The 25,709-nt window shown below is 40.2% G+C and overlaps 1 protein-coding gene across 2 annotated transcripts; it reads right to left on the reverse strand.

The window, feature by feature from the left end:
* Positions 1 to 2,075: 2,075 nt before the first annotated feature.
* On the reverse strand, positions 2,076 to 25,709 carry PCOLCE2 (procollagen C-endopeptidase enhancer 2). Of its 2 annotated transcripts, none has more exons than XM_083503713.1 (9): positions 25,324 to 25,709; positions 19,738 to 19,843; positions 14,652 to 14,907; positions 14,131 to 14,252; positions 8,578 to 8,714; positions 6,975 to 7,126; positions 6,195 to 6,278; positions 4,934 to 5,101; positions 2,076 to 3,681 (listed from the first exon to the last, which is right to left on the reverse strand). In XM_083503713.1, the coding sequence occupies exons 1-9, from the start codon at positions 25,413 to 25,415 to the stop codon at positions 3,551 to 3,553; spliced, it is 1,248 nt and encodes a 415-aa protein (XP_083359839.1). In that variant the 5' UTR covers positions 25,416 to 25,709; the 3' UTR covers positions 2,076 to 3,550. The 2 variants fall into 2 exon arrangements, with proteins under 2 accessions (XP_083359839.1, XP_083359838.1); XM_083503712.1 differs by having other exon boundaries at positions 6,195 to 6,281.

Raw genomic sequence — 25,709 nt, forward strand, 5'->3', positions numbered from 1 at the left:
AATTGAATCTCCATCCCCAAGACCAGTATAGGTTAGGCAGCACAAATAACTATATTTACAATATTAAAAGAATTGTTATCCTTTCAAGTAGAAGTATATATGTGAGGAAGATATTGGAATACTTTAAAAGAGCACATTTGTGAAAAGGCTATCAATAAAGATCATATAATACATTTTTAAAAGCTATGAAAAGCCATATCATTATAACAATAATATTTGTCATTTTTGTACTCCACTCTACTGAATGATACCAAAGATATCACTTTGGAACTGGGCTGATGGTAATATTTTAGAAAATAGTTGAGTAAATTGCTGATAGATAATTCTAAGGTGTCATCTGTGTCCATACCTTTTGGATCTATTTAAATCAATTTGATTTCAAGTGAATTCCTAAATTCACACTTACCGCACAGTACATGAAATACAGATTTTTCAATTGTGGGCCCCAGACTTGGTGTGGGCCCCAGACTTGGTGTTGGCGAAGCCAGGCAGGCACCTGCTGCCGCCACCTGTGCTGGACTGTAAGTGGCGTCTCCCAGCAGGTAAGCGGCCACTTTATTCCTAAATATACCTGTATAGATGTCCTACAGGTGACAACGAAATGCATTCAAAGCTGGTCTTCCGAGATCACAGCATTAGCTGATCACAGCAGCCTTCCCCAACCTGTTTCCTTCCAGATGTTTTGAACCACAGCTCCCGACAGTCATGCTGAAAGGTTGGGGAAAGCTGCAATAGGCAAGCACTCTTTGTTATAACACTGTTAATGAAATGACACCTTGCTGTCATGCTGAAGCATTTCTTAGAATGGAAATTCTCTGCGTGTATAATCTACACCTACGCATAAGGATTGGGAGATTATGGCACCAGTTCTAGTTATCAGTGGGTTAAGGTAGATGCAGTGAATTTAAAACTCACTGATTTAATTGGAAGCATCCCAGATTTTAATGGGATTGGGTCCTGTGTGTTCATGGGAAATACTTTATGAAGATATTAATGGTTTTGTCCTTACACTTCCTGTTTTGAATGCATCTTGCTTTCGCATGTTATCACTTATTTATATAATAAGTATTGTAATTATCTGCTGTTTCATTCTACTTGAGGAAGAATTAAGCTAGGGATTGTTAGTACGGAATACTGATGTTCTGTTTACTTGGAAAGGAAAACCTTCAATGCATTACATGAGACTTTCTTTTTTAATTGCGAGGTGATGGGCGCAATCCAGTGCTGTTAGGCTTGGTGCAGACATAATATTCTTTAAGAGACTGCAGACATAATGTTCTTTAAGAGACTGGTGCTTGTTCAGGTACTTAACCTGAAAATGTGAGTGAAAAAAGTGTAGGGAGCACACACATCACCCCAACATCCCCATGTGTGCCACCCTCTTCGTTCAACCTGAACCCACATGGGCAAAGATGGTTGGAATAACCCTTAATCCTATGCCATGGTTAACACTTAGCACACCCATAGTAACAAAATGTTATTTCTGCACAGGGCATTGGTGTGCTTAAGTCTCATTGATGTCATGGGGTATAAATATAGTAGGAATTGCCGTTGTCTGACTTTATATTAGCTTGCAGAATTTAAGGGCGAAAGGTGCTGGTCTCCTTGTAGCGTAAATCGGGATGAATGAGGGAACAAGGTTTAAGTCAATATTCCTCCTATTTATTGTAATGATGTTTTTATGAAAAAAATAATATATTTTGTATATTAAAAAGATATATGTGTGGCTTCATTAGAAAGAATGCAGATTACCTAAAGATTTTTTTTTAAATTGTATGTAGACTTCAATATAAATAATGACTCAATCCAGTTTTATGAAAAAGCTGGTGGCTTAAGATATATGAATGCTTTGTGCCATATGTTATATCTTGTCTGTTGAAACACTACAGAAACAGAATAAATAACTATTTTTTGTGGGGGGAGGCAAATGCTGACCTAATGGATAATCTAAGAATCTGTTCAGAAAAATTGTTGCCATTGATACCATATACAGAATATCACATGAAACTGTGTGCTTTGGAGATCTTAATTGTAAAATGCGGAACAAAAGCTACTTTTTTGTTACACTATTCCCCCCCCCTTCTTGTTTTTCTGCCTCTTTCATGCAGCCAGATTATAAACTGTGCTTCTGCTTTTTAAAAAGGCATTATAGAAATAAATGATAAAACCTGTGTTTTCCAGGTTCTTACAACTAATTTGAGGGGCCCTTTCCAGAGTGTTTATCTTGTGGTACTGTGGTTGTAACTATTTTTAAGGAGTAGTTACAAATGATTTGCTCTAGTCTTCTCTCATATGTTATGTTTCTGTTTTTTTAAAAAAAATCTTGCCATTATCATTCCACAAGCACACAGCATAAATAGCACAAAATAAGTGATGCAGGAAAAAACTCAGAAGAAAACCTGATGAGAATGTGTTTTGCTGCAGAATTTGGGATTTATACTGTATACAATGCAGAATCCAATAAGGTACGACAGTAGTTGATGGCTTTCTGCTGATGAGCCAGCGGATGTCTTTGGGGTAATCCTTCCAGACTTCATTGTGTTTCAAAGTGAATTTTCATTTCATATCATTATTGAATTGGATACTTCTGTATTAAGCTTTTTTAAAGAGTTGTTTCATTTCCTAATAAGCATTTTGACATTAAAGAATTGTTGCCTAAAAGCTCAGGTAATAAATTTGTTTCATTTGTATCTTGTCTTTTTCATGGAGCTCAGGACATCATTTTTTCCTCTTGAAGTCCTTGTGAGGTGTGATTGGCTGAGATCATGTCTTGTACAAAGCTACACATGCCCAATTTAATGTCATTTTAAATGGTAGTTAATGAATTGCTTTGAATGCATATTTTGCTCCTCCCTTACTCTTCCCCTAGCACACGTTTAAGCAACAAACAGTTGTTTTACTCAGATTAGCAATCCTTATAAGTGAAGAGCAAACCTTGGCTTTAGAATGCAGTTCGTTTGGAAGCAAAATAAACTGCCGTGATGTGGGGATCATGGTTTGTTGCTCCTGCTCACACCAGGGGAAAAGTGAAGGAATGGTTTTGAGTCACAGTAAACCTTTAATAATGGTTTGCCACGATGTGCAAACACCTTTGTGCTGTGGACATCATCATATCCAAGTGAATTTGAACCTGGAACTTCCATATCCAATCCCAACACTGAAGCCACTGAGTTTTTAGAAGTGTTTATTAAGTGTAGCTTATACTGCAAAGAAACAGGAAAACTAAGTTAAAATGAATTACTATAAATATTGCACTTCATCACATCAGTCATTTTTTTAAAAAAATCCTTCTGAGAAAAGTATAAATTAAGAAATTCACGGTAGTGAAAATTTGGTATGGTACAGGCTGGCTGATGTTGCTGAAGGTTTTGAAAGATAAAATTGGCAATCATGGTATTTTTCTTTTGATTTTTGCAACATCAGTCTATGGGGAAAACAAGGTTGAAAAATTCCGGAAAGTACACTACGTTCCTGGAAAATCTCCTATTTTATTTGCATGAAGAGAGATTCTGGAGGATAGATGACAGGACTCAGCTGCAAAAATTCACATTCAACACTGCTTGTTTTTCAAGATATTCAGGATCTTTTGGTTCTTCGTCTTGAAACTCATTGTAAAACTGCTGGGCAGGATTTTACCTCTGCCATCTTCTTCTACCTGTCCCATAATGACGTAATTTAGACCTGTTGAGAGGGGAAGAGTTTTAAAAAATAGTGGAACAGAATTTCTGGTTCTACAATTTGGAAAATACAGCTATATTATTTCTTGCAATTTTTATAGTGTAATCATTGAGTAAACCTGTATATCTGTATTGTAAATGGCCTTCCATAGCTTTTATAATCTCTTAGTTGAATGTGTAGATTTCAGAGTGTAATATATTTTGGTTTCTCCTCTCAGAGAGGGAAACAGATCGGACTTTACTCAGAAATGTAAACACCAGACCAGGGAATTGCCAATGTGATGTCCTCCAAACATTACCGGACCATAGTTTCCACCATCCTTGAACACTGCCATGCTAGATGGGGCTGATGGAAGTTGGATGCAACAAAATCAGGAAGGCACCATACTGAGTATTCCTGGATTAATTAATTTTGAAACTAAACATTGACCTTTAAGGAAGAATAAGTTCATTTGTGGAAGGTATCCATGGCATAGGGTTGGATGTTTTGGGAATATTAGGATGTACTGAAATGAGATTATGAACAGGTCCTTTCACTTTGAGGTGATAAGGAGGCATAAAGCTAACTGTTAAAAAGTTAACAGCAGTGCAATCACTGTTAGATTAAATCTTGTCTAATTTTTTTAATCAACAGGCGCTCACTAAAATGTTGGAAAAAACCGACTTTTATTTAATTTTCATTATGCCCCACTAGCGCCTGCTCTACATTGAGTTTGCTTTCCTCCATTGAGTTTGATTGATTGATTTGGATGAAAAGCAGTAAGCCTTCTCTGTTTGCCTACAGGAGAGTCAAATAGTGGTATAATGCAAGTAGATGGTGAACTGGTAAATTGAATCCAAATTTTCACCCTCAATATATTTCAGTTTTAAAGGTGTGTGTATGTCTACTATTATCCTAGATTTGTCTTGGTTTACAGAGGTATGACCTTTATAACAGCAGATTCAGCAACCAATCCTCTCTTCTCATTCAACTCATTTGCACTATTTAACTAATTTTGATTAACTGAAGAGCTTTCAGAGAAGCAATTCTATAAGCAAATTGTTACGGTCTCTGAATTTTCTCAAACATTCATCAGTATGTTAAAAAAAACCACACCCATCAGTATGTAATATTTGGATAGTTTGCTTTGACATTTTGTTCTATAAAGGATCAATCTGATTCTGAATAAAGTGTCCTGAGAAAGTTATTGAAAATTAAAGAAGTAATTAGGAAATTAGTGTTAGTTGCAAAAAGCAGAATTCTGTTAATTACTTACCTCTTCTGATAAGAGGACACTGTTTACAAACAACAATGATCTTGGCACTCATATTTTTGCCTGCTTGTTGGATCGCTAAATTTCCTTCTTTGTAGACGTTAATAATTGATACTGTTGCATGCAAGCTTCCACCTTTAATGTTGGTTGTGATAATGGATCCAGTTATTACTAGATAAAAGAAATACATAGGATTAATACACTGGAATGTGATTGGAACACAATGAAACAGTTACATGACCACTTCACCTTTATGTGCACAGAAGATAAAAGTCTCAAACAAGTACCGGTATGTCCTTTGGCTATGTGAGTTAGACAAGTGTCCTTTTTTATTGTGAGTTGTGTTAGACAAGTGTCCTTTTTATTGTGAGTTGTTTGTTTGGGACATTGACTGACCACCCAATTAACAAGGCCACCTTGGTGGTTCACAGAATCTTAAAAGGACTGTGATTTGGAGATGCTGTAACATTAACATGAAGTGGAGTCAGTATCTTACACGCATCTTTCTGTCTCCCAACCCCCACTTTGCAGTAGGCTAGGTGCAGTTTGGTGGTGGGTCCAGGGTGGCATAGTGATCTGCATGTTCCTACCAACTTCTGCCACAGTCACAATGTGCAGCAAGGCCCTGCTGGGCTACAGAGTTAGAAGAGTTTGGGTTGGCCCCTAAGTATTCTGCTAGTTGTGTTGGCCTGTTGCATTGAGACAACCACATATAAATGTTGGGTTGTAAGTTGTTTTGGGTTGCCCTGCGCAAGTTAAAGCAACTAACAATTTGAATCAAATATTATCAATCATCACAGTTTTATATCTAAATAGGTAAGGAAAAGATGCACAGGCCTTTACCATAATGAACAACTTTTGCATTGCAGAGAAGGATTATGCAACCAGAATTACAGCAGTACATACAACAAAATTGTCACAGTGAATAAGGAATACAGGCTGTTCCAAGAAGACAACATGCCAGCATCATCACTGAATCAACACTTTCATAGAGCAACAGTTTGCTTTCTGTTTGTTCAGTTTTGTTTAGACTGGAACAGTTTTTCCCCCTGACAAACATCCACACTGTCTTCTCTGTAAAACATCTGAAGGAATATAACTGAGTCATAGACACAGTGTAAGAGATGCAAGTACTATGATCTGAAAGAATTTCCTTGTGCACTAATGGTAGTTTACAAATAAGTGGCTCTGACCCTCCCATGAAACTACGCATACATGCCCAAGTCACTGGTTGAAAGGGGAAAAAAATACTTGTTGCTCTTACCGAAGTTACTTGAACAGTAACTGCTCTCAAGAGTTCCGCTCCTTCTGCATTTTTGCTGGCACAGTGCAACTGTAGGCTTCGCCGCTTCTCCAAAGAGGTCGAGAAAGCAGAGTTAGTGAAGTCAGTTCAAGTGTTTCAGAAGTCATTTAAAAGGGACTTTCATTTTTCCTGTGTGTTTACTCTATTAAATACAGAGAGAACTGACATTCCCAAAGCAAAAAGCCCAAATAATCCAGACACACCGTACTTCAAAGAAACCAATATTCTGTACTTGCGCCATGTACTCTTGCTGTTTGCTACAGTTCTAGCTCTAACACAGTTGTGTGTCAATGATCAAACCTCACATTCATGGTGGCACAGATGATATTCTGCATATCTAACTCTGACGCAAACTGCAGTCAAGGAGGAAAAGAGCTCCCGAATCTATTACAATTTTATCAGTCATGCTATGCTCCCAGGTCTTCTAAGTAACCAACCAACCATCAGCCTTCTTTATGCTCATTTTGTTTATGACAATCTACACACAACACTGCAAGTAAGACTGCAGGGCTCATTAAAATCACAATATTCCAGACTAATGTGACATCACTACACACATGAGCATTCAGAATGGAAGGTCCTCTTACTTTGATTTAATCAAAGCGACCCTTTTCCCCAACCTCTTCTTTACAATAAGATGATTCTTAAAAAATTAAAAAAGGATTAAGGCTGATCCTGAAGCTTCCCTGCCTGTTCCTACCAACACCTTCAATAAAGATTAAACAATGATTTCAGACTTACTTGTGGTGGCAGGGAGGGTTACGGTAGTAGGTGATACGGTTGTAGGTATTTTTTTGGGCCTGAATTTGTAGTGCCCAATAAAGCCGTCAGCAGTTAAACTTAAATCAGACAAGAACTGAATAAGTAACTCATTTCTCTCAGATACAATAGGCCTGAAAGAGAACCATGCATCCTTATGTTAGGAGGGTATTTTGTAGTTGTCATATTATTTCTTGTTGAACTATATGCAGCCAACAGATTTTGTAGAACTACATACCACATAAAGAGACTATATGTGTAAATATCCTTACTAAAATTGAGTGGAAAACCGAATCTTCCTTTGTTAATCTGATTCCCCCCCCCCCCCCGGGAGCATAAAGATCCCTGTTACCAAATATGCAGTTGGATATGTTTTCAGAGTGAAGTAAGCAGCACAAGTCCTTAAGGAACCTTTCCCCCGGTAAATATGTACTTAAGCTCTCAGGAAAATAGTAACGTTCAAATATGTTAAGCAAAAAACAAGCAGATCTAAAATGAAATATTATCATACATCCACCAGTCCACTTGCTGATTTGTATATGATTTGTCTTGACTCTCTAGAACATTGGAAATGTTTTGTGCACATGCTGAGTTTAAGGAACAGGAGCAGGTCCTGTAGATTTAAGATTTAAATCAGAAATACTCCCTTGGTAGAACTTCATCAGGTCAATTCTTTATAAATTTGCATCAGTGATTAAGACAAAACTCATAATTTGAGTTTGGAAAATAAATGCATGGGTTTGGAACCCTGAGCCCATTCCTAACTAGCCCCAGGGTCCACAGGAATGGGAAACACGGGAAAACTTGGTTGCCACCTTAATTTGAGCTCTGCAGTGCAAGGAATAAAGGAAGCCCTTCACAAAAGTTGTCCACAATAGATGAAGTGCATGCTAGGTTGGAGGCACATGAGCATCAAGATGCAAATGTGTGCATGCCATCCACCCAATACAATGTCCATCAGCACTGCAATACATAGCTAAGGATCAACCTTCCCATCTGGACTTTTATATGCTGCTTGGATCTGTATGTACAATTATTTCCCCCATGGTACTGAGATTATATTCATCAGGACTTTCTACTTTCCCCACTAATTGATTTCAAAAAATAATTTCTTTATTAAACGTCAACTAAAATACACAAGTATAAAACAGCAAGAAAAATGCTGGCAAAAACCTTGTGCTTTAATGCAATTGCATACATCAATATGACACAACACACAATAAAAGAAAATCTTTGTGTGTTATCTAACTTGCATACTTACTCAAGATTCCTAAAAAAACTACACTATCATTGTTATTTATTATTAAATTTTACCCCACCCTTCCACACGGAGGAACGTAGGGCGGTAAAACTGGTTGTTAAAATAGCCAGCAAAGCTATTTAACGTTTGTAATAAAGCTGCAGTTTGTTGTTCCAATTTGCAGCTACAGTAAATTTTAAGGCAAGGAAAATCATATAAAAATCTGAGTGATAATGGATGAAAGGACAGCATGGATGGGATTGTACTGAAACAGCAGCCATGCCTATCCAGTTTTCATCTTTTCATAGAAACAGCAGTTTAAATGAAATAAATACCATTACTTACGCTGGAGGACTGTCTCCGCAGTATTTCCCAATTCTCTTAGCATCATTAATCTCGCCTCCATTAAACACAGCCACATAGTCATATCTGCAGTAGTTATCTCTCTCCACATCAAATTTTTCAAACTTTAACTCTATTAGCTGCAAGGAAGGAAATTAAGAATCTACTTAATGGCCTACTTCTTTTCACAATGAACCCTAAAACCACAAAGATCCTCAGAGGCCATCCAGTTTGGCACCTTGGATTTAATCAGCATCTCAAAGACTCTTAAAAAGATGATCCTAAAACATTTCATGCAGTACATTAAAGCTGCCGTGACCCTGGGATCAGATTCCCCATCTCCAGTTAGGAGATCAAGGGCTTTGAGTTGGAACAGAAATTGCATGCAGGGCACGGCTGGCCCCAGAAACAAGTGTGCAAGATGAGCCCGTGGAACTGTTGCCCCACCAAACTGAGGACGCCACATTGCTCTCCTAAGGCAAGGGGCTCCATCACAGAAGGCCCAGTCCTATCAGACTCCACCTGATTCTGTCAAAGCAAATGACTGCTGGAGTGGGCTGAGCCCCTTTAACCAGAGGCAGACATAGGGATTGGTGAAACTGCCCTCTAGGCAGGTGGGGTGCAAAAAATCAGCCGAGAAATATGTCTCCAGTTACATATGGTCATGAGTTAAGACAAGAGTTGGGAGCTAAGTGGTAGGACAAATTGCAAGGCTGTATGAAGGGAGATGGATGGAGACTAGAGTGCATGGCATACATGTGTGTGTGGCAATGAGATACCATTGTTGCAGCAAGATCAGACACAGGAGAAGTTTCCTCTGTCGTCTCCTTCTCCTTGTGCCCTCCATCTTTCCCAACATCAGGGTCTTTTCCAGGGAGTCTTCTCTTCTCATGAGGTGACCAAAGTATTGGAGCCTCAGCTTCAGGATCTGTCCTTCCAGTGACTACTCAGGGCTGATTTCCTTAAGAATGGATGCGTTTGATCTTCTTGCAGTCCATGGGACTCTCAAGAGTCTCCTCCAGCACAATAATTCAAAAGCATCAATTCTTTGGCGTTCAGCCTTCTTTATGGTCCAGCTCCCACTTCCATACATCACTACAGCTTCTCACACCATGGCACAAATGGGGTGTGGATTTTTTTTGCCAGTCTTCCTTGCCTTGCCCTCACTCCAGACCCTTCAAGTACTTGGGTTGTATAAAATGCAGTAATTTCTGTTGTGGCTGTTGTGGTAAAGTGGTTTTTTTCTGGGGTGTGTATGTGCTGATGCAGCTCCCTGCAAGGGCACAGGGGACCCTAGGTACGCCTCTGCCTTTAACTGATGCAGCATCTTTCAATAAAGGCAGATCTTACCACAGAGAGAGAATTCCTGCTCCTATATAAGGCTCAGTCCACAGCAGGCTGTGGACAAAGCAACATCAGAATGCTGCTTTCTGGTAAGCACAGCCTGGGACCAGAACAAGGCCTGGCATGCATCATAGCAGTTGCTATTTGTGAATGAATAAGGACGTATTACAGAAAATTCAGACTAGTGGGTTGAACACCACATAAGATCAAACTCTGGATAAGTATTTGTAATAAAGATGAATTTTGGTTTCTAAAAAGAAGGAAACAACAATATTAACAGAAAGCTGTTATGATATTGCCGCTCAAATACTGTTGCATAAATTAAAACAGAAATCCTTGAAGGCAATATCCATATTAAGTGAATTATATGTACAAAGCAAAACAAAATGAAAGTCATGTCCGGCAAGCTAATTGGCATGGCCAGTGGAATGCTTCATGGTTATTAGATGGGTTTTATAATTCTTTTCCAAGGCTGTATATATAAAAATAACTCAACCCCGCTGCTTGTTTAGGAGAATACTGTGTATGGAATTCTAACCCCTCTTAACAACATCTCATGGGATTTTCCTTGAACACATTGCCTGGAAGACAAATGCTAATATAATAGTCTGGTCTGGACATAATGCTAAACAATAGGGCGCCTCAGGCTCTTCCTGTCTTCCCTCTTCCTCAAGCACAGCTGCAAGGAGTTCAGAATAATTTGCTTCCATTTAAAATCAACTGCTGCTTGCTGGGTTGCCTGAACCTGAACAAACCATGCTTAATCTGTGCTATGCTTAGTAGAAACAAATTTTAATTACTGGTTTGCAAGAAACTTTATTGACCTATTAGTAGAAAAGCAGGTTAACAAAGATGATAATTGGGTGAATGAATAGCTGTAACAGGTGTGTCTATATCAACAGTAAGAACAAAGATGATAACATGTTTCTCAGAGAGCATAATATGTTGGGTGACAGAACAGCCTACTACAATACCAATAACGTGAATCTCTATTGGTATTTTTCCTGTGTGTTTTTTTATTATTTAGTTCCATGTAATTTGAATCCAAACATTTTATGTATATATAGGCCGTTCTTTTAATTCCTTGCTATATCATGACTATCTCATGTTGCATCAAGACACCTTGATACTCTGAAACAATGCTTAATTAAGAAATAGAAAGAAAATAGAAGCAGGCATGTGCATGTTAAAAAGTATATTTTGCCAGCTGCACCAAGCAAAAGCATAGTTTGCCCTTCAGATTAAAGCCTTGCTGAAAGGGAACTGTTTGAGGAATAAAAGCCCCCACCCACTTTTTTTTCAGCTGTTGATTTTTTTATTGTGCATTAGTTGCTCAGTTCTTGTGTGGGACCATCAAGTTAACACTTCTCTTACTGCTGTAAGAGGTATTGCTGTTACGGAAAAAATGAGGTTTTTCATAAAGCCGCACTGCTAGTTTGGTAGTTACTAGTGTGCAAGTGACACGATAGCCACTTCTCCACTGATCCTGTTTGTTTTTTTTTTGCACTTGTAAAGTGTTCTTTCAAATTCTTTAGAAAATGCACCCCCCCAAAGAATGAGTAAACTAGTCCTATCTTTTAAAAAAAGTTGATGAATACTACCAGGTGCTGCTCTTTCTGCTGACAACAATGCCATAGCAGTTTGAGAGCCTTACTTTCTCCATTAGTCTTTCCATCCTGTGTGTGCATCTTCTCCAGTTCTGATCTACAATGTCCCAATTACTATTTTTGTTGTAAAAGAGTGGACAGGAGTGTGGCTACCCCTTGTCCTAAGGCAACACCCCATCAACTACAGGGTGCAAGTGCTGAGAGGCATAGCTATAAGCTTACGCTTATGCCATGTTAATAATAAGATGTTTTCCTTCCCTGTGCCTATAATGGCTGTAATGGAAAGGCAGAACCCTAACTGAACAATAACAGTTCTATAAATCAAAGCAGGCTGGGAGATCCATTTTCTCCTGATTCGTTTAAATATTTGATGCTATTCAGGTGAAATTAAAATGCAGCAAGAGTTTGATAGTGAGCTAACGAGGCATTGATTCATTGGTAGATATTGACCTTCACAAGAAGCATTACTGGAATATACTGAGAATAAGTACATTACTGGAATATACTGAGAATAAGTACATTGCTGGAATATACTGAGAATAAGTACATGGTTAGATGTTTTAAGCACTTGCAAATACAGTTTCTCAAGAATAAGAACCCAAGAGGTGAAGAGTACACTAACGGGATGGTATAATTCAGTAAGAGCTTGAAAAGATTTTCAGGCACGTTTGGCAATAAATGAGAGCAATCACAAATGCTTTGTAATTTATCACGTTCAATTAAATCACTGGCTATCCATAAATTGTTAAATGAGCCATATGTAGCAAGCAAGGAATGTGGATTAAAGATGAATACAGGAAAAGACTAAGCTGATCTACAGCCCCAAGTTCAAGAAAATATTATCCTGATCAATGCAGGGGGTGGGAGAAAATTAAGGATCAGAAGAATATATTTATCTTGGCCAGCTCTTTCATTTGGAGGATTATGGTCATGAGAAGTGGATTAAAAGGCAACTCAAAGTGGCATGGACAAGGGTTCAGAAAGTAGATATGAAAAGCAGCCAACCTACCAAATATGCTTGAAGATAAAGGTATTCAATCACTAAGTGCCTCCTGCCATAATATAGTTATATGGAGCAGAAACCTAGGCAACGACAACAAAAAAGAGAGAAAGCAAAGATTGAGTAGCCTGCCATAGTGTGAAAAGGCACGTAGGTAGAACTAATATGGGGTGACCGACAAATGGATATGAAACAAGGCAAAGTGGTTTCAGTCCTAAGAAATGAAATGGTAGCATCCTTAAGATTAAGAAAACGATAGAATGAGCAAATAGATTAGGGAATTAAAACCTGAAAGTGCGAAAAGCAAAGGGAATTGAATGAGTGTGGCAATATTTAGACACCGTGGAGTGTAGCAAGTGCCCCTACAGTACTTGGTTCTAGGTAGGCATGCTGAGAAAATATTGAGTCAATCATTTTGAACAGAAAATCCATAATGTTCTTAAACTGAAAAGAAAGCATTTGTTATTCACTTTGGTGCTCAGAAATTGTTCATATACACTGCATTTAATGAGAAAATATATTTTATTTCTTGCTGTCTTTTAACCCAACAATCCTTCCTTTCCTACAAAATCTTATCTGAACTAGAGCAAGTCAATGGGAATAAATGTTCACAAAAAACTAGACAAAGGTACACTAGAACAATAAAGGAAACAGGTAAAGCAGGGGCAAATGAACAGTGAGAATATGATTTCTCTTGTCAGGTGCATATGCAGAATTTATAACTTACCTAAAAGGAGAACAGTTTTCATAAGACGTAGAAATCTGAAAACAAAACCTAACTTTACCCTAGCTGTATTTTGTGTGTGTCTCAGTTACATGTTTGATGAAAGCAGGTCTTATTTACAAGGGCCACACAGCTGCACAACAAATGAAAAATTATCAACAGGATTAAAAGGCTAAATGTATTATCAGAATTTGAACTTGTTCCAATGCAGTGGGACTTGCAGTGCAATGTAACAGAAGAAGATAAATGCTCAGAACATCTCCCATGAAACTCACTGTGCTGCTGCTAATACCATTATTTCTCCTGCCACCTAGCAACTCAGCAATCAATATAATACCCAGCTGTTCAGCTCTGCTAATTGGTGAGCAGGGTTTTCTTCAAAGTAGCCATTTTCTGAGCCTAAATCAGAGTGGAAGTAGCCACTTTCTTCTGATTGCTCTACTACACTTCATGGGTAGGCAAGCTAAGGCCCGGGGGCCGGATCCCGCAGATGGTCTGGGAATCAGCATGTTTTTACATGAGTAGAATGTGTGCTTTTATTTAAAATGCATCTCTGGGTTATTTGTGGGGCACATGAATTTGTTCATATTTCCCCCCCCCAAAAAAAAATATAGTCCAGCGTCCCACAAGGTCTGAGGGACAATGGACTGGCCTCCTGCTGAAAAAGTTTTGCTGACCCCTGCTCTACTTCATAGGTGCTGTAGGTCTGGTTGTGACTGTGAGCTAAGATGGGGTTGAAAGTCGCTGACAGGAAGCATCTGGAGGAGGTGAATGCTAGAAATTCTTCAGGTGGAATAGAGCTAGAAGGAAAGATGGGAATCAGAGGGCTTTTGCAGATAGGAAAGATGAAAGCAGAGGCCATATGTGTGAACACAGCTCACCTGATTCTTTGGAGCTACAATGTGCCATGAGCAGGAAACCCCAGCCGGGTAATCTCGATCAGGCCAATTAGGAGTTTTAAAGGAACCAGGCTTGTCTAGTCGTCCACCACAGTACTGGTCTCCTAAAAACACACAACATAATGCTAGGCCAAAAACCAGAGTTTTGTGCGGTGTTTGCCCAACTCTCATACAAAGCACATTATAATCCCAGCCTGCAAGATGTTAAATTTCGGTGAAACACTGAATCATATCACACAATGCACTCCTTTCCATATTACTGGGGTGTTTTTTTTACTTCAAATTTTATAGAGCAAATGCATTGTTTTATGTATTTCACCTTTTTAGATGGCTAGCAAATGGCTTCCAATTATAGATGAATCCCTTTGGCTTTACAAAGATTCCTTCGTAATGTAAGAAAATAATAAAATACTTTTTTTTATAACCCCCCCCGAAGATTCTTACATGAAAGTACAGAGCTCAGTGTGTCTATCACCTTAAGGGTTCAATAACTTGCAGAATACCTCTTTCATGTGGTTCTGCTGCAGAAAACTTTGCAACGAAGCCATTCCCAGCTGTATTGGCATCTGAAATCATTTGCACCAGCATCTTATTGCTGTTGGCCACAAGAGCACCAGGTTTCAACGTGCCACAGAACCTGCCAAGACGCTGCCCGTCTGCATGGCCGTTGTACACATCCACAAAGTCATATCGGCATAAGTTATCACTTTCCAAGTCCATGAATCTAAAGGAAAGAACCACGACTTTCCCTTCGGGAACCTGTAGAAAGAAAAGAAGCGAAAGATTAACAGTCTGCGGTTTACATGTTGACCTCATGGTCTACCTTTTACTCTCTACATATATTTATATCTTACAAGGATAATATAAAGTCCTTCTCAAACCCCTTTTCTTCTCATATAACATCCCCCAAATGTTTCCCCTTCTGTTTACACAAATAAGACATTCTGCTCCTCTCCTCTTCCCTACCTTCCAAGTCTACAGAGCATTGCCAATTCACCTTCTCTAGTGTGCACTTTGAACAGCAATAGTGCTTGCATTCCTCCATTGCCCTTGAAAGACTGATTGTGTGGGTGAAAGATTTCACCATGTTTCTGCATAAGGCTTGTGTCTTTGCATGGCTCTGTAGGTATGATAGAGATATGCAAGCACCCATGCTTTACTGTTAAATACATGGAGATTCCATCCAAGTTAGGTGCTCTATGGTTCAGTATTTACTGAATGTAAAGATGCATAATTGCTTGTGAATGATCCCTGCTTAGTGGGGGGGGGGGGGAATCACAGCAGCCACGGGGACACACAAGATAAAGCAATTGCTAATACCTTTGTGCTTCCTTCAAGAGAATAAATCATGCTCAACTATTACCTCTTATCTGGACTAGCTATGTCCACAGCATTAACGACTGTGTTAATCTGCTAACTGGGGGTGATTTTGTGTTTCCTAAGTATTTTCAAATAGAGCTGTAGTAAAAGCAAAAGGCTCATGTGTGAAACTGCATGACTGAAATTAAGGAACCAAATGAGTTATTAAACTTCACAGCTGCAACAGAAATAGTAATAAAGCATCTCCTAAGGAGACCATAAATGTTGTCTTAAAACTCTGAAAGCTGCTATCACAATACTATAAATATTAAGTATTCTTTTTTTTTTTTTGCATGCACAAATCTAAAATGATATGCTGATGAGTGGATGCAACAGGAAGGCCCCTGCCAAAAAGTTTCAAAAGACATCTGTAGAGCTGATGCAATCCTTTAGATTACATGCATTTATAAAGAACTACCCAGTGGCTCCTGTATTCAGCAGCCATGTGAGATGGTAAGAGTAGGACCACCACCCAGACTGGATGAGGCATCTGTTGTAACCATGACCCCTTGACTTCACCACAGTCAGACAGCTGAGGTTTGAGTCATGGGACAATTGTAGCAAGGTAGCCAGACCAATTCTTTTGGGCAATGTTGACTAGATAGATGTCCTCCCCACAACCCCACATACGCACTGTTCCCATTTGATTATTTAACAAATGTAGTTTTTTTGCCAACCTTTCTTGCCAGCCACAGAAGAAGCATATAAAACAGCTGCAGTTTCTCTTTCTCTCTCCCCCACCCTTTCTCTAGGGAACAAATGAACCAATTCCTCCCTTTCCAGGGAAAAGAAGGCTATTTTCCCAACCAAAGCTTCCCAGATTCCCTGACTGTTGTGCATACATAGTTCCTCTCCCCACTTTATATTCTTGCTCCCTGGTAGTGCACCCACCAGTATACAGCTGCTGCACAGCTGGAAATTGTGGTGCAGCATGATCCTTTGACCGCTGCTTTTGCTCGCCCAAGGTGCTGACAACTACCTTCAATGACTAGAAGAGGCTTCTGGGTGGAGGGAAGAGTATAAAGAACCAAAGAATGGAAGAGAGCACACATTCAGAGAGTACAAAATTGTGAGAGTGAATTCAAAATCTTAAGCTGCTGGGGTTTTTTTTAAGAACTTTTATTTTTAGATCTCTTGGGTTCACGATAAGGGAAACATGTTTTGAGTGAAGCCAATTTGAAAACATATTTTGAGTGAAGCATGTTTTGAGTAAAGCCACTTTGAAAACAAATGTATGCATTATACTATGAGGCTTCTAAAAAGAAGGTGTTAACCTAAGAATTGTGATAGGTATTGCAGGGATTGGTGGGGTGGGTGGCAGTGGAGGTTCGCATGAACAAATTGGATGTGTAGAGGTCAAAGCACACACTACTAACTTGAGAAAACCTTTTGAGCTATCTCAAACTTTGCTTCCAGTGAATCCCACGGAATGGAAGGGAAATCAAAGGTCATGGATATGACTTAATAAAACCATAAAAGAGATGGGGGGAGTGAAAGCTCTCTATTTCCAACATGCAGCCCCATTCTCTACCCCACACTGCTTGACTTTTAAAGAAACCTTTATATGTATGAGTGTATATAAACATTTCCCAAGTCTGAAATGTTTTGCAGAAAGCCAGATGCTGTAACTTTTTTATGAATGGGCAACTTGCAAGTGCAGATATTGGCTTGGTTCCAAAAACACTATTACTGAATACGCACAAGGATTTGTTTTTGTGAGTGGGGTACAGCAGTGCAGTTTTTGTGGTGATAAATTTCACACAAAAATATTTATTTCTAGTGCTGTCTCAGCAGGAAAAGAAAAAAAAATCTATGTGAGCAAACCTCACCCAATGATCACCCAACTAATCTTTTTTTTCGGGTGTTGAATTCAGCTAGTCAGGGTCTGATTCTGCTCCCATTTGAGTCATAATGGGGATAATGTCTCAGTTCAATTGGTTAATTTAATGACTTTCATGTTCTGTCTGTGATCTTGACAGTAATGACTAATTTGCTTCTAATCTGCCCATGCTCTGATGTCTGGAGTACAGGCAGAGAAATGCCAGTCAGCTTAATATCTTGTTACGCATATATGTCAACTCTCTTCTTTTACAGGCAACAAAACATCTCTTGCTGCTCATTCACATTTATGAAGTAACTGATTCCTACTCCCAGTTCCTAATCTGCAGCTCCAACTGCATTCACAACTGTAAGTGAACATATGACAGAATCACAGCACTGTCTCTAGATTACTGTTGGTAGCTGCTTTTCCCCACACCTTGTTAAGGAGTTCAATGGGCTGTGAGTTTTTCTGGCAACAGAGCTAAAGTTTAACGCTGCTTATTATGACACCACAATAAATTTGGTTGAATGCTAACTCTGCTGGATGCCACTGTATGAAACTCTGCTATGGTGCCCCAACAATAACTGTTAAGCTATAGGGTGTTAAGGTTAAAAACTTTATTGGGGAAGGAAATATTTTTCTATTCTCATTTACAGCCCCATCTATATTATACATTTTAGGGCAGGCAGTACCATGCCACTTTAAATAGTCATGCTTTCTCCCTAAGAATCCTGGGAAATATAGTTTGTTAAAGCTGCCGAGCGTAGTTAGAAGACCCCTCTCCCCTCAGAGAACTACAATTCTCAGAGTTACCTAGGTAAAGGGGTTACTGTTAAACCGCTCTGGGAATGGTAGCTCTCAGAGTGGAACAGGGGTCTCCCAATACCTCTCAGCCCCCTTCACAAAATCTACCCGGACCCTAAGATCATCTTCTGAGGCCCTCCTTCATGTGCTGCCTCCTTGAGAGGTCCAGAGGGTGGCAACACAAGAACAGGCCTTCTCTGCAGTGGCTCCCCATCTGTGGAATGTTCTCCCCAGGGAAGTTTGCCTGGCGCCTTCATTATACACCTTTAGGTGTTAAGCAAAAACATTCCTTTTAACCAGGCATTTGTTTGATCTGATTTACATCCTATGCCCTTTTAAAATGTGTTTTTTTTTTTGTGGGAGAGGGGAGCTATTGGGTTGTTGTTTTTATTTTTATTATGTATTTTGTGCTTCTATATCTTGATTTTATTCTGTGAACTGCCCTGAGACCCCCGGGTATAGGGTGGTATATAAATTCAATAAATAATAATAATAATATATCAGTAAATACACGTATCCATATAATTGCAGAGAAACCATCATCCTTTGCTTTGTGGTATATGGCCACAGATCAACAACAAACCCATTAATATGTACTGTATTTCATAAATGCAAATCCTACCATTTGTTTGTATTTAAAAGGTTATTTTCCCCACTTGGAAGATGCTTCATTCCTTATTCCTCCCATAAAAGAACATTATAAGAAAAATGAACCGAGTACCTCCAGTTAATAGGGAACATTTTTCAAAACAGGTTTCTTGTCACCAACCTTTTAATGGACTTCAGCTACTGAACATATTAAATTATCTACGTAAAAGACTTATGACAGACTCGAATGCTATTTTTATGTCATGTTCCTATATATTGTATGTACTGAGTGTTCTTAGATTACTCATCTTAAATCACTGAGGACCGTCAAGGAGAGGGATTGTGTTAAAACCACTGGTATGTGATGCTTTGTGCTCTATAAATTACTCTATGAGAGATGGTAAGAGTAACAGCTGTAGTAGCACTACAACTCATAGGCTGTGTCATGTCTACAATCCAATGTGCTGAATGACCAACTTCTAAAATTAGAAAAAGATAATAACCAGCTTTTTTACTGTAATGTAATATATTCTCATTCAACTTTGTGAGTAAATCAGTCTCATAAGATTTTCAAAAAAACACTACTAAATTGCTGCTTGCCTACTGCTCTGCAGCAACTATTGGGTTTTGCCTGTCTCCATTCTTTTGAGACAAAAATGGGATACAAGGAGTGGAGTAAAGTTGTATAGAGCCTGATTCCCCTCCAATTTATCTTACAATCCCTGTATTGGGTGAATTTATTGATTTTCTAGCCTTCCTTTACCACTTGTAAAACTTAAACAGAAGGAGACAAATGACTCCTTCTAGAACTGTTAAATTAGATAGCTTGATCTTGGTTGACCTTAACTACATTAAATGACGAAACCAGATTGTGTCTAGGTTCAAAGGTCTTAAAATTTAAGTGTCAGTGTTGCATGTGAGAACTGCAGATTTGAATGCATACTGCATACTTCATAACAAGAGAAGGACTGCATGTTATTCTTTTCAATGTGTTTTGTGACAGTGAAAGTTCTTACTGTGATTTTCCAAGTACATTTGCTGTTTGGAGGGTAGATTCCTGGAAATCCTTCACTGCCAATAAACCCCGATGCTCCGCTTAGAATTCCACCACATTTAAAAGACCTGGAAAACAAAGAAAAGCTTTACTTCTGAGACAGTATTATAAAGGCGGAGTAGAATGGCTGTTATCTAATATGTACTGCTGACACCATTTCTAGAGCATCCGTGTAAAGGAATTAAACTATTTAAAATGTAACACAATACAGCTGCCTAAAATAACTGGCATCTATAGAGTGCAATTCATTACTGATAGGTAATGAAGTCTATGCCATGGGGGTATGTGTGGAGGAACAGAATGATTGTTCTGCATAGGGAGATGCCAAATAGCTGAATTCCAAGGAAAACTTAACTAACACCCATCTCTATCTTGCTCTTTCATGCACACCACTGCCAAGGTAGTCAGCAGAACTACAGGATGTTTATCAGTTGTCTAGTAGTACTTTGCAGTTGTCTCTGGTGGTAATTTGATGTGTGTATACAGCAGTCCCCCATCCCAAAGTATTAAAAATGCTTTACATGCATTAGCTGTTTTCAGACATAGTGCTAGACTATAGTTTAGTAGGAGAATGAGCCTAGCCCCACTCAAGGCTGTCACACTCCCTGTTTTCCCCTCTTCTCCTCTGGTATGGCCTCAAGGAGAGGAGACTGGAAGCTCCCACTTCTGTTTTAGATTAGCTATGGTTAAATTGCTTTGTGAAGAGTAGCATACTGTTAATATTAATCACGAATTAAATGTGTATGGATAATATATAGCGAGATGAGCGCCGCAACCCCAGAGTCGTCCACGACTGGACCTAACGGTCAGGGGTCCCATTACCTTTAGGGACAACCAGAAAAGGTCTAACATAGAATGGAGATAAGTGGTGGAGAACTATTTAAAGTAGCCAGAGTGAATAATAATGAAACTGGATATTTACGGAAGGTTATAAGATCTGATTCTTGTATAATGAGAAACTGATATATTGGGAATTCAGGACATAGGTAGGAGAGAGCAAGGGAAATATCTTATAATTGCAGCACTCAATGTGTTTAGGTAACGTGGAACGATGGATAACTGCCCCTGCAGTAGTACTGAGGGGAAAAGACCATTATCCTATGTATTAGAATGAAGAGATGGTACAGACACGACTTAGTAAGATTACCAGGCAGGCAAATGAGACCAAAGTCTTCAAGCAGTAAACAAAAGGCAAAAACCCAACAGACCTCATGGCTGGGTGGAGTAGCAAAAGCAAGGTCACTGGACAAGACTTACCCGTTGACTCATCTCCATCTAGACTAACTTGGAATAGGAGATGGCACAAAAGTGACTGAAAAAAAATGAATAATGCCAAATGAAGGAATAACCTAGATTCAGCAATGGACTGACTTCATACTTGCATGGCCTACTTTTCTTTTTTACCAGAAGCCTTGTGGTTCACCTACGTTTTTGAAATTTACAAACCAAGGCTATATACTCAGAATGACTGAACAATTAAGGCATAACTAGCAAGCAGCAATTTAGTAGTAAATAGGTTTTTGAAAATCTTATGAGACTGGTTTACTCACAAAGTTGAATGAGAATATATTACATTTTGAAAAACCAGAGCGGTTTAACAGTAACCCTTTTACCTAGCTCACCCCATCGCGGGGATTCGAACTGCCGACCTTCTGATTGGCAAGCCCTAGACTCTGTGGTTTAGACCACAGTGCCACCCGCATCCCATCCTACAGATATTACAGGCTTTAAAAAGACAGAAGTTTAGATTCATTCCTATATCACTAGGCTGACCCCAGAATATAACTTACTGGAGCCTCTTTTTGTGTTTCTCGGGCCATGAGGGAATGGACTCATGAGGAATAGGATGCAGAGGACAGACACTTGAAAATTAAATCCTCTACTCAGTCCAGGATTTACATTTATCATACATATGGATTTAAAGAAAAAGCATTTGGAGTCTCATGTGTCAAAGGGTGTATCCCTAAGTCTCTGATAAATACTGTAATTTTAGAAGGGCGGACAGTAGTTCTGAGGCCGCTTCTAGGGCTTCCCTATCCTTGTGCAAGATTCAGATAGGTCACTGAACTACTGAGGTGGCAAATTTAATAAAATTTAGCTCTGATGCTCCCCAGAAGTGTTTTTGCACTGGATAGTTCATGAATTCTCGGCCTACTGTTTAAAGCAGAAACAAAGACCAATAAATATGGTGTGGTGCAGGGGACTTCCACTCTAGCATCTCTGCTTTGGGCAACATCTACCATCCAAACAGAAGAGGAGCTGGGCAGACAGAGCTTAAGGCTCCATGTAACTTGTGGAGATTAAGCAGATGAATCGAGCATTCCTTGAAAAAGGCTCATGTGAAGGTGTACCGATTCGATTCTCAGTGGGTTTACTCATCAGCTTGAATATAAAGACTCACGGACCTTCAGAAGCAGTATTATATCACCAGTTCAATTGTTGCCTGCACATTTCAATTGTTGCCTGTCATTATCTTGCAGAAAAGCAATTTGGAATAATAACAGGCTGGGCAATCACTGTCTCACCCTAATAGCAAACTCAGGTAGTGAGTGCCAACAGGATCGGAGCCAAAATGCAGGCTCTGGGAGGTAGAAACCCTAAGCTCTGCAGATATACGATAATATTTTAAGAGGAACAACCCCTGCCTCCTCTGCCAACTAAGGAATGAGTATGTTTAGTAGCTATGTAACGTTGAGTGCAGTTGGAAAAGGGAAAATGCAGAGAGGAATGAGAGTGGGGGGAATTGAATGAAGTATCCTTTGAGAGGACATGGCTGGCTGGGACCCCAAACAGGAACATCCCTGTAACATACTGCAACACTCTGTGGCAAGTTCCACTTGTCACTTTTAGAAATCTATTCCCCAAACTGCAGCACTCTGTATAAAATAAATAAATCCTGTACTATCATAACACTTTGGATTCTGCACACAGAAGGACCTGAGTTGTCTCCTGCTATTACTTCCATCTGACATACAGATGGAAAGGGGGATCAGGAAAGGATCAGGCCATGTTGAAGGATTCTACAGGGATTGTGTGCAGTCCACGAAAGCATCCCATTCCTGACAAAAAGGCTTCAAGTTGCTGCATTGTAATAAGAGAGCCACACTTGGGAGTTCTGCAGATTCTAGACGGGAGTCCTTCACATAATCACTGACACAAGTTAGATCACTTCAACCATGGTGTTTTGCCTTACAATGGTGTAAGAAAATGACAACACACCATCATGTTTGTAGATAGCATCACTCACTCTAACAGCAAACTCAGGCGGCTTTGACAGAATTGTAGCTAAAACTGGATACCAGAAACAAGAGGGAGATCTCAGCATCATTGAGGGAACCTCCAGGGTTTGCAGATGCTCAAATAATAGTTTCAAAAGCAAAGCTGCCCTTCAAGCACACTCAATGCAAACTTCGGAATGCTGAATGTCAGTTGAAAAAAGAAAAATAGAAAACTGGGGCATAGGATAGAACACAGTATGCATCCTACAGGAGGACGTGGCTACCTAGAACTGTGAAAAACAAGAGCCTTCCTATTAGGGTGGGAGACGCTGCAACATTTTGTTGCATGCTCCATTTGCACATGTCTGTTTTACACTCTCTCTCTCTCTCTCTCTCTCTCTCTGTGTGTGTGTGTGTGTGTGTGTGTGTGTGTGTGTGTTAGGAACAGATTGACAGCTTTGGCTGCCAAATGTATTGTGCAGCAAAACAGATTTGTCTGCAATCTTCACAAATGCACAGGTTTTCATTACAGCTGTGAAGGAAAAAGGTCAGATGAAGAGACCTGTAAACTCATTATTTAATTAACGAGTTGGCCTTTGGCTAATTAAACAATCTATGCCCTTTTAAATCGTGTGTGTGTGTGTGTGTGTGTCTAAGGACGTCATCTCACTATAATAAATAAAATAAATAATTTTCCTTTTGCTTAGACCAACATATATATATGGCATATGTAAAACTCCTTACTCCCTATATTTTGCAGTGGCTATCAGTGTGCTGTATATGTTTAAAACAGAACACTGCATCCTTAAACATGTGGCTGGCATGCTCTGGAGAGCTGTGGCTGTTCATAGCGGTATCTGTCCACTGTGTGTCTCAGGTCTTTGCAGACTTGTGTTTTTTCAAATCCCATTCAGACATCACCATATTTACTGGGTGACACTGTGGTGAACAAAGTAGCAAACCTGGATACCATCTAAGTGTAAATCACCTCTAATTCTATGGAACAGAACAGTGGGGCTCTTCTTCAGAAGTTGGTTACTAGTTCCCAGTTCCTTATTTGCACAAAACTTTGAAACGTAGCTCAGGCAGAAAACTTGAAAGAACTAAAGCTTATATATCCCTGAGCTCCCCCCAAAAAACGGCTTTGGTACACAGCAAAGACCAGAGACAGCCCCTATTGGTCCGCTGTAATTTTCTCCTCTCAAAACAGTCCTGTTTGTGAATACTTATAAACGCATGATGATCTCAGCGGACAATAGCCAATAAGGCTGTGCTTAAAATAAGAGGTGCTGTGGTTCCTAGAATCACAGAACTGTAGAGCTGGAAAGGAATTCCAGGGTCATCTCCAACCTCTGCCTTGCAAGAATCTCAACAGACTGCATAGAAACCATGCCTTTTTCATTCGCCTTACTCCCCCTAAGGAATGCACAGGAGGGGCAGTTGGAGTTACTTGGAAATGCATACCATCCAACATTTCTCCGTTGAAAACAGGGACTCCCATTCCATAATGATAATTTTACTATATCTACCCCACACATCTTACTGGGTTGCCCCAGCCACTCTGGGCAGCTTCCAACATATATAAAAACATAATAAAGCATTAAACATTAAAAGACAACCCCTTCCCTATATAGGATTGCCTTCCAACGGCTAGGGGGTCGGATAACTCCATACCCTCCAACATTTCTCCAATGAAATTAGCGACATCCTAAGGAAAAGCGGGAAATTTCAGGATCAAATCAGAAATAGGGACGGCTTCTCTAAATTAGGGACGTCCCTGGAAAATAGGGACACTCGGAGGGTCTGGAAATGCAATCTGCACATGCTCAGAAGCACTCCTTTTTGGTCACTTCCTAGCGTTCCTAACTCTGATGCAAACCAACAAACCCCGGGCATTCACAAGAGGCCGAGGCAGCGAGACCTCCCATGCTTTGAAAACACACACAGAGAGAGCGCAAAGCCTGACTTTTGCTCTTGCACGGGGCAGGGCAACGCGGCAAGAGACCCTCCCCGTCGGCGCAGCACATTTCAACAAGAACGAACATCAGGAAAGAGCGGGCAAATGAATAAACCTGTGGCAATTTAACCGCCCGGAAAACTCTGCACGCCTCGCGAGGCCAGTCAGACGCGCGCAGTTACTGGGTGGGCTCGTACGTGGGGATGGATACCGCGCGCGTCGCGTGCTCGCAAGGCGGCGCCGCGGCGCCAAGAGGAGCAACCAAGCAAGAGGAGGAAGCGGACAGGCGGCGGGAGATCCTCTGCCCGTCGGGGGGCTCTTTGCTCGCTGGCTCTCCCGCGCGCGCGCGCGCGCCTGCATCGACGGGCTTTACCTGGGTCTTTGCGCCTGCCGGTTGGTGGCGGGCTGCGCGGCCGCGAGCAGCAGGAGTCCCAGGGCCACGGAGCACGAGGCGGCTGCTTTCATGGTGTCCTGCTCGCAGTCGGGGCCGCCGCGTCAGCTCCTGGGCAACGGCGGCGTGGTTGGGGATTGGTTCGGGGGCATGCACTTTTATAAAGCGGCTCGCTGAGGCAGGAGACGGCGCTGCCCCTGGAGGAGTTCCCTCGCCGTGAATATCCCATTTGTTCCTTAAGGCGAGGGGAGGAGAGAATAGCCGCCCCCTTCGGCCTCCTCCCCTTTATGGTGGAGAGAGAGCTCTTGAGGGGGAATGCTTCACAGTTAAGAAATAAAGAGCCCTCTCTCACACCGGAATTTTACGGT

The sequence above is a fragment of the Podarcis liolepis genome, assembly GCF_965112155.1.
Source record: "Podarcis liolepis genome assembly, chromosome: 5".
Taxonomy (NCBI): Eukaryota; Metazoa; Chordata; class Lepidosauria; order Squamata; family Lacertidae; genus Podarcis; species Podarcis liolepis.

Coding starts and splice junctions, on each gene's coding strand:
- PCOLCE2 (XM_083503712.1), bottom strand. CDS start 25,415: ATGAAAGCAGCCGCCTCGTGCTCCGTGGCCCTGGGACTCCTGCTGCTC. Junction 14,253..14,651: donor AGCAGAACCACATGAAAGAG/GTATTCTGCAAG, acceptor GTGTGTTTTTAG/GAGACCAGTACTGTGGTGGA. Junction 3,682..4,933: donor GTGTCCTCTTATCAGAAGAG/GTAAGTAATTAA, acceptor CCCTCTCAACAG/GTCTAAATTACGTCATTATG.